Source organism: Pelmatolapia mariae, linkage group LG17 (assembly GCF_036321145.2).
Source record: "Pelmatolapia mariae isolate MD_Pm_ZW linkage group LG17, Pm_UMD_F_2, whole genome shotgun sequence".
NCBI lineage: Eukaryota > Metazoa > Chordata > Actinopteri > Cichliformes > Cichlidae > Pelmatolapia > Pelmatolapia mariae.
This window is the reverse complement of record NC_086242.1, coordinates 14722501-14732059: the sequence shown is the minus strand read 5'-3', so window position 1 is coordinate 14732059 and position 9559 is coordinate 14722501. Positions and strand designations below refer to the sequence as shown.

The following is a 9559-nucleotide window of genomic DNA, read 5'->3' as shown; positions in this document are numbered from 1 at the left end:
TTATAATCTTATATTCCTGTTGTGAAAATTTGAATTTAATTTATGTGAAGATCTATTAAGTTTAATCTTATGCAGCACTGTTAAGCAGTTATAAAATCTAAGTGTTTAAATTGTTTTCTGAAAGCTTACAAGTGGCTAAAAAAGTGAAAAAAGTAGAACAAAAGTGTGCAGGTAAACATACATGTCCCTCAAGTTTAGAAAAGGTGGTGCTGCAGGAAATCAGAATATATTATCTGTAATTCATATAGTTCTGCATGCATGTTAAAAAATAAATAAAAATAGGGGTCTTTTTTTTTATGTGAAAGTCACATTAGTTTAATCGCATTTTTAAAGTGGGGCTAGGGTCGCTCATTGCCCCCCTCTTTGGACACGCCCCTGGGTACAGGTGAGAAGTATGTAAATGGATGTAACAAATCCAGACTGGGCACCAACACTGCACATGGGGCACGACGACATACCTGTATCAAACTCGGACCAGCACGCAAGGCGTATGCAACGGAAGCGAAAAGGAGCACCCATCGGAGGTAAACACCCCCCTCCTCCCCTCTAATAACATACTAAATTGCTCTCATTGTACGCTAATCCGCACATAACTTTCAGATGAATCACACACCTGTCATTGGAATATTGGTGTACATTTACCTTATGTGTATGCACTAATTTTATCTTACAGGCTTTCGTTATGCAGCTGCAGAGTCTGAAGGTGTGCCCCGTGCAGAAGTGATAGATGAAGATCTGACAGAAGACCAACAACAAAATCACCATGTCATGGAGGCAGTGGACAGCAGTTGTGTTGGACAAGTGGAGGTTGAGGTACCAGCTGCAAATGTGGTGGTCGGACAGACAGCGTCACGGAAGCTAAAGGGCAGACGAAGGATTGTGTGTGCAGTGAACAGAGCAAAGCAGAAATAAACCGGCTGTTGGAGGAGAACAGACTGCTTCGATCACAGTTGCAAAAGACAGAGCTGAATGAACATTTCTTAAAGGATGATACCGAAAAAGTAAGATATTACACTAGACTACATTGTTATGCTGTCTTAATGTCCCTCTTCAACACTGTAAAAGATTTCCTGCCAATATCGAAGAAACTGACAGGTTTCCAAATGCTCTTACTCACACTAATGCATCTGAGACTTGATCATCCAGCATCTTTGTCATCTATTCGATGTGTCCCACAAAACACTGTCTTCTATCTTCGCCGATACCATTGATGTTTTGTATGCCCGCTTAGGAGCACTGGTGCACTGGCCTGAGAGGCATTGTCTGCAGGCCACAATGCCTCCACAGTTTACTGAAACTTTTGGAAAACGAGTAGCCATCATTGTTGACTGTTTTGAGATTCGAACAGAAAGACCATCTAATTTAAAGGCACGTGCACAAACATACTCTCATTATAAGGGTACACAGACCATAAAATACCTCATCGGGATTACACAGATGCTGTAGGGATGATGTGTGCGGAGGTCAAGATTCCAGCGTTCACAAAAGGCTACTGTCAACTTGATGCAAGGGACGTTGAACAAACGAGAGCAATTGCCCACCTGAGAATTCATGTCGAGCGAGTAATAGGTAGTTTGCGCAACAAGTTCAAAATGCTACACACTACAATGCCAATCCGTTTACTCATATCATGTGAGGGTGAAGACACAACACTGCTTGATAAGATTGTTAAGGTTTGCTGTGTTTTGGTGAATATGTGCCCCAGTGTGGTTGTCAAACCAGGGCCAAATGAAACTTGCTCTTGTTGAGTATTCATAAAGCTGTTGTGTTGCATGTGTAGTTCATTGTAAATAATTGTACTTTGTGTGAAGTAGTTTCAATAAAACAGAAAAGAATAGTATGTTTGTTTGTTTTTTTCTTTTTATTCATGATCTGTTCACATGTACTTAGCAAGTACATAAAAATGAAATGCAAACTATTTACATGGCAACACACAGCTGGCATCAATCTTGAACCACAAAATGAAACATTACAGGCTATTTAGAGCAGCACATTGTTTGGAGAAGTATTTCCCAACAAGTTCAGGAAGGCACACTTTAAGAAAGAAGTCTTGTGCTTGCTTTAAACGCGGTTCCCAGAAATCCACATCAGGGAAGATGCGTATCACAGCAAGGTCTCTCTGTGTCCACACAACGAGGTCACAGTGGTTGGCGCCGGTAACAAAGACTTGTGTTTGTACCTGACAGTAGTATGGGTGCGCCCGCTTCAACTGAAGACCACTAGCAGCTACCTCCAAGCAAAAGTCTTTGTCCTGTGCAGCCAATGCCTCCTTAATGCTGGCCGTTCGTTGTTTAAAAGGACACTTTATCTCCAGACACCCCTTACCACAACAGTCACTTATTGTGAGTCCGTCTGGAGATGCTCCGACTTCTGGAAAATTGGTGTTCACACACCAGGGATTGGGGTAATGTGGGTGACTGTGTAGTGTAATTGGTGTAATAGTTTTCTATTCCACACAAACTCACAGCTTTGCTGTGGTCCTGCAGTGTATCCAGTAATGGTGACAAATCCTCCAGCGTTGCAATAGGAATCTGCCTTTTTTGCGATCGCCTCCTTTTGCCTCTCAATGCAGAGGGTGTGTTTATGTTTTCATCAAGACCAAGTTTTTGGGCAGCTGCTGAGGAGAAGTCAATGTTATGTGCAACCTCGGGCTGTATCTTGGTCGTATTTCCGGGTAACACCCAATATGCAGGCTCGTCTGTTACAGTTCTGGTGCCTCTGATACGCACTGTAGCCTCGACTTTAAACAAAAGAGCAGCGACATGGGTGCAGGTCTCTGCGACTCCGGCCATGCATGTGCAGTGAGCAGCCGCAACCCTCCCATTGGTGCTCACAATGACCCATGGCTGTAATGCAGTTTCATTCAGTCGTTGTGAGTGCAGTACCTGAAACACACAAAGCCACTTTTAATAAAAGGTCTGTAATGAACCAAGGCTAATATAGATGGGTTGGCTGTACGTGCAAATCAAAAACTGTAACAAGGAAGTTGTTTAGAAAGTTAGCAAGTTCAAACCGACTTACCTTTGTCTTAACGGCAACGTACTCGCAGCATGGAGGCTTAAAGCTGGACAAATCTTGCACCCAGCCGTTTGTGAATTGGATGTGGGCCTCCAGGGATTTATAATTCTTAAACTGATTCGCTGTGTATGCGCTGACTCCACAGACAAGGTACGCGAAGATATCGGGATAGGACAACGGCGGTAGGTCGTCTGGGTTTCCACTCCACTTCCTTATTTCATACGGGTCCACATTACCAATGCACGCTATTTTTTCCAAGTACCGTCTCTTGGCGTCTGGGCGCAATCGGTCGCGATACAGCCCTTTGTCTTTTGCGCTGATTTTGAGCATGGTTCTGGCAGTCCCGACTCCAACACTGTGCGCTTGTTTTGCTTTCTGGCCTACTGACATGGCGCCGCGATCACACAATGCACTGCGGCGTGACGTCCACTCCAAAGCCCAATAGTAACATGTCGACGTCATAGTTCCAGCCGGTTTGCGCATGACAGTTTGTGAGTTTCGTTTCCAGCAAAGCGAAGAGAAAGCTGTAAAATGAAACCGTTGCTGGGAACTGTTTCTGTGGCGTTGATGTTTACAGTGGGGTGAAGTACATCAAACGCTCGACCCTCTGTTGGTTTAGTGACCGTCCTGAGACCCTGAAGAAGAGCAGAAGGCTGCACTGATGTCTGCTGGGATCTGGCATTTCTTTTCTAGACTTACTCTGGAGAATCACTTATTTGGTAAGCGGATCATTCTCAACCCGATGGTGATGTTTTTATATTATTTCCTGTTTGCTTGAGAACTATAAATATTAGTTTAAAGGTCCTCGAGTGCACTCGAGTGCATCTACGAATCTTAACGATAACGATCGTTATTAATTTCACAGTAAATAAAAACGGAACAATTTTGAAGTCAAGTTTTATTCACAGATAGGAAAAATTCTTTTAGTCAGTTAACTTTCTAAAGCTGTAGTGCTTTCTCGGTCATGAACAATCATGAACAATGTAGTGCACAGTGTGCCAAAAATGCGCTCACAGCCACTTTATTAGGTACACCTTGGTGGCGCTGGAAACTTTCCTCACATGACAGCATCGCACATTTGCTCCAAATCTGTTGGCTTTGCATCCATGATGGGAATCTCTGTTCCACCACATCCCAAAGGTGCTCTACTGGATTGAGAACTGGTAACCGTGGAGGCCATTTGAGTACAGTGAACTCATCGTCACGTTCAAGAAACCAGTTTGAGATGATTTGAGCTTTGCGACATGGTGCGTTAACCTGCCCGAGGCAGGTATCAGAAGATGGGTACACGGTTGTCATTAAGAGATGGACATGGTCAGCAACAACACTCAGGTAGGCTGTGGATTTAAATGATGCTCAGTTGGTGCTATAGGGCCAAAGACAATACCCCCCACATCACTCCCTCTTGACCAGCAGCCTGAACTGTTGATACAAGGCAGGCAGGATAAAGCCATGCTTTCATGCAGCAGAAATCAAGACTCATCTGACTAGAAAACGTTTTTCCAGTTATGTATTGTTCAATTTTGGTGAAGCGTGTGAAGTATAGCCTCAGTTTCATGTTGGTTACCTAATTTTAGTGAATATTTGAGTTGCTGTTTCTACTCTTCTAATCAGCTTGAAGCAGTCTGGTCGTTCTCTTATGACCTCTGACATCAAACTTTACAGACCATTCTCTGTAAACTCTAGGGATGGCCGCGTGGGAAAATCCCAGTATATCAGCAGTTTCTGAAACACTCAGGCTAACAACCATGCCATGTTAAAAGTCCCTAAAATCACCTTTGTTTCCCACTCTGTAACTCCGTTTCAACTTCAGCAGGTCGACCCGACCACGTCTACATGTCTAAATGCTCTGAGCTGCCGACATGTGATTGGCTGATCAGATATATGAGTTAACATGCAGTTGAAAAGGTGTACCTAATAAAGTGTCTGGTGACTGTATAATCTAATTATTTACTGGCTGATCTGTTTAAAGTATGCTAATAGTCATATAACTGTGAAATATGACTTTAAAACTAGTTTTTGGACTAAAAACCGTAATCAATATTTTTATTACATGTTGCTCCAATAACACGAGATCAAAGGACTAGAAATTCAAAAACATTCACAAAAGATCTTTATTGTGTGACTATGAAGATGATCAGACAGCTATCTGATCATATTCATGTTCATATTTACTCATATTTATCATACTGGGTTGTTAAGGAGGTGGTAATGCTGTTTAACAAACCTTTTTAAAGGATCTCTGCACCTCATAAATTTATGACTGATTCATAAATGCTCTTTTGTCTGTTGTTGCATTTGACCTTCAGGTCAGGTGTATTTCAGTGACACAGAAACCAAAATACTGACCGTGAGTCTGTGTGAAGGGAAGTCAACTTGCTCTACATCTGCTCAACACGGGGCCTAAAACTAATAAACCGCTCTGTGATCTCTAAAACCATAATTTGCTATTCTAATAGACTATATATCAAAAATGTGGGGTTCTCCACAGCTGACTGTGCTTTTCCTTTTTTATTTATTTTCACACATGCACACACCCGCTGGTGCTCTGGTGGATTGATTCACGGTGTCACAGGCTGTTATTTAACCCTTGTTACTCTTACAGGGATGAGAGGCCTCTCCAACTATTGTCTATCATGCTGTGTGAACAGCTTGCTGCAGACTTTCTCTGCTACCTGGGAAATGGCAGAACTGCTAGAAAGGTAGTCACATGAATTACTACAGCCGCTTTCATCATGACTCAGTGATGTTTTAGTGCCACTTACTGTGGAAATCCTAAGGCTGTTTACAATATTAACAAGCTTTTATGAATTTTAAAAGGTGGGATGCAGCTGGTGCGAGAGGAGATGCTCGTAATGTCGCGCTGCATCTAAAGACAGTTCTTGAGGCCATGCGGGGTGACCTTCCTCAGCCCGCTCCACATCGTGACTTCCTCCACTGTCTGGACCAAAACCGCTTTCGACGTAAGAGCCACGCTTTTGCAGAGAAAATACCTCCTGCCGATGTGTCTTATTTCACACCTTCTAATGATGCTTTACAGTTAATGTGCAGCATGACGCAGATGAGGTGTTCCTCTCGATTCTCAACTTCATTCACCAGCAGATGGACAACAGAGTTCTGGTTGGACTGCGATCAAACTACTCTAACATTATTCATTTCTGCATGTGTTATCTACAACAGTGTTTGTTTGCATTTGCCCTCTCTGAAAGGCTGGGGAAATTCAGGATCTGTACAAGATTTCAGTGGAGACACACCTGCAGTGTTTAAAGTGCAACTCCATCCAAACCGAAACCAGCTACATGCTCAGCCTGCCGCTTTATGTAAAGGAGGATGACAACTCTTTGGTGGGTCTTCTTCTTCTTTTGTTTAAGAATACTAAAACTGTTGGGAAACACACTATCTCTGTTTGCTATTTTTTCCCTTTTATTGGAGGTCGTATCTTAAAATCTCAAGTTTTTACAGTTTATTGAAGCCAAAGATTTTAGCCAATCCTGATCCAATCATAAGAGTGTAATAAAATACAGCATTTTAATATGTAATACTTCCAACTGGGAAGTATTACATGGAGGGGGGGATTTTATAAATCCACACAACACAAGTGTAAAGAGGGAGAAAACGCACAAGTTTATTAGGATTACAAAAATCACAGTCGCCAGCAAATAGTCCAGCACAGAACCACTCATAAAAGATCAAATGAATGACATATGACTTGTTAGGTTACAAACCTTAGCTGTATTGCATTGTCACTGTTTATTTTACTCACTATTTATTTTGTTACATTTGTCATATTTTCAGGAGGGCTGCATGAACTCCTTCTTTGAGCATCAGGAGCTCAAGGGCATAGACTCCTGCTTTTGTGCACACTGTGGAACTAAGAACCCATCCAGACAGGTGAGACTCAGGTTTAAACCCTCCTCAAACACATTGAAAAGGCTCTGATGAAATCAATTACAAGATATGTGAATGTGTCATTAATCTGTATTCTATCATGTCAGCTCAAACAATCATTGTGAAATCTAATTGCTTGTTGTATAACAAATCTCTGTGTATCTATTTTTCTTCATTGCTTCAATCTAATAAAAACATCTTTGAGGGAAAAAAAACATATTTAAAGGGCTGAGTGGGATGAGTGGATGAGAGTGGGTGGGTGAAACATATTTGCCAGCATAATCATGAACTCAAATTCACTCATTTGTTTTGTTCAGGGTGTCAAACTCCTCTCACTGCCTCGTATCTTGTGCATGAACCTGAAGCGATTTCGGAACAGCCGCGGTTCCACCCACAAACTTGACTGCAGGGTTTCTTTCCCAGAAACCTTTGATTTCTCCCAGAGTCTCCAACATGTGTTCTCCGCAAATTTTGCACAGGTTCGTCCAAATTCTTTTTTACGTGAATATTGCATCTTTTACTTGTGAATACTCTGATTATTTATTTGTTTTTCTTCCAGAATGAGTGCAGGTACACCTTGTACGCAGTGGTCGTGCACTCTGGTTATGCAATGTTTGGGCACTATACTGCTTACGTCCGCCACAGGGAGAACAAGTGCTGGTACTATGCAGATGATAGCCACGTACAGCGGGTACATCAGATCTAAAAAAATAATTACAAATAATCACAGTATACAGTTATATGTGAAAGTATCTGCAGATATCAAAGGGAGAGAGGGATGTAACTTTTTCCCCTCTGTGCTTTTTATTGAATTGCAAATTTCTGATGAATTTTCTGTCTGATTCTCATTCAAATCCACAGACCTCCTGGGAAGAAGTGCAGAGAACATATGGAGGAAGACACAGGTAAAATGCCCAGTTTCTGATTGTACAGGGGGTCATGAAGTCCTCTCAGACATTTTACACTCATAAACTTGAAGCTGTCTACAGCAGCTGGAAATGGCTCATCAAAACTTAATGAGGATACGTTTTAACCTAGTCAGTCTGATTCTGGTCTGAATATCTGGAGCAAGGAGGTAGTAAGACTTTGAAAACATTAGATTTTTTGCCATCCTGTCACCAGCTACTTAGTACATAAATAATAGACTGTACATAAATGATGTGCACTGAAGCAAATTAAATCTGCTTTATTTTGACTCTCCTGGTTGCAAAAAGACTAGAAACGCTTTCCTGGAGACATTAGTGCTACTTTCTACTTTACTGAATAAAACAGGCTGTTGGTTAAGTTATGGTCCGCATTAGAGTCACAGTAAAGGCCTGCTTTATTTTAACAGGCTGTTGCCATATGACTGTGTGGTTTCTCAGTTTCTCAGTCAGATCCACCCTCAAAATGCCAAGATGACGATGGCGAAGGCTGAACAAACATCCCAGTAGCTTCTTTCAACTTTTTATATACAGCACAGACGTGAGAGTGATATCAAAAGTCTCATTTATCTCATGACTGTGTCAAAATGTCAGTGTGTTGTTCTTAAAGAGGAAGGTGTGGAGAGACCACAGGCTGAAGGATGTAGCCACGATGAGGTCAGACATTTCAAAGCGTCATTTTCAGCATTTCACTGGTCGTGGTCTTAGTTTTTGGAAAAAAGGCGTCACTGAGGTGTGGATCGGACATGATGTCTAGTTTTAGAATTAGAAGTCTTTTATCGTATGTTTTTGTGTGTAAATAAATTGCAGCATGGCTGCACCTACAGATGCAAAGAGAAAAAAACAAAAAAACAAACAGTCATTTGCACAGTAAATATAAAAAGAAGGAACGAGTTCACAGTGACTTCACCAATGTGAGTAGAGTATTCCAAAAATGTAAGACACTGCTCACTGAGTTGGCTGTGATATTTTACAGCAGGGAAATTATTGCAGGAGTGGAACACAAGGTGGTAGTTGCTTCAGAGTCGGCCTTTCTTTGATTTGAGGGATCTGTAACGCCTACTAAAGGGCAAGAGGTTGTACAGGTGAGAGCCAGGAGGATGTGATGGCTTTTAAAAAATGTTTCTGGCTCTGCTGAGGTAGCAGGAGGACAGTATCCAGCGATCTCCCGAACGGCGTTAATGGTCTTCTGAAGCTTCCTCCTCTCTGCACAAGCAGTGTCCACACAGAAAGGTTTAATTCTTCAGCCGGTGGATTCAAACCAAGACCTGTTTCCTGTGAGGTGACAGAGCTAACCAGACAGTGCGTGCCACAGAATTAACATTATACAAAAAAACAAAAACAAAAAACAACTTTTAGTTTTTAGTCTTCCACTTTTTGGCAAATATAAATTACTGATATATTCCAAGGATATTCATCTATTATTATCAGAGCACCTACATTTAGTTTGCAGGAAGAACCTGCAGCAGTCCATCTATTTATAACTGTCCCATTTCCTCTAGTTTATATGTCCTTTAGTCTCCTGCAGTTGAAGAGCAAAAGTCACTTTTTCTGTTGATCACACTGAATTTGACATCTTCTGAAGCTACCATTAAGCTTTCTTTGTTTGTTTGTTTACCTGCAGTCATGGCGATCTTTAATAGTTATGCACCATAATTTTTTTCTTTCATCTCCTTTAAGAAGAAATGACAAATCTACCCATAAAGGTCCTTTCTGTCCAGTTCAAAGGA

General features: G+C 41.6%; 1 protein-coding gene across 2 annotated transcripts in view; it reads left to right on the top strand.

The window, feature by feature from the left end:
• Positions 1-3502: 3502 nt before the first annotated feature.
• The window catches only part of usp18 (ubiquitin specific peptidase 18), a 7689-nt gene continuing 1632 nt past the window's right edge, over positions 3503-9559 (top strand). The window contains exons 1-10 of one of the 2 annotated variants that reach the window (XM_063460537.1): positions 3503-3737; positions 4159-4350; positions 5624-5720; positions 5839-5981; positions 6059-6138; positions 6228-6362; positions 6814-6909; positions 7224-7385; positions 7466-7597; positions 7768-7811. In XM_063460537.1, coding sequence (XP_063316607.1) covers positions 4299-4350; positions 5624-5720; positions 5839-5981; positions 6059-6138; positions 6228-6362; positions 6814-6909; positions 7224-7385; positions 7466-7597; positions 7768-7811 — 941 coding nt within the window. In that variant the 5' untranslated portion in view covers positions 3503-3737; positions 4159-4298. The remainder of the gene's footprint in view (positions 3738-4158; positions 4351-5623; positions 5721-5838; positions 5982-6058; positions 6139-6227; positions 6363-6813; positions 6910-7223; positions 7386-7465; positions 7598-7767; positions 7812-9559) is intronic. The other variant, XM_063460536.1, reaches the window with a different exon arrangement.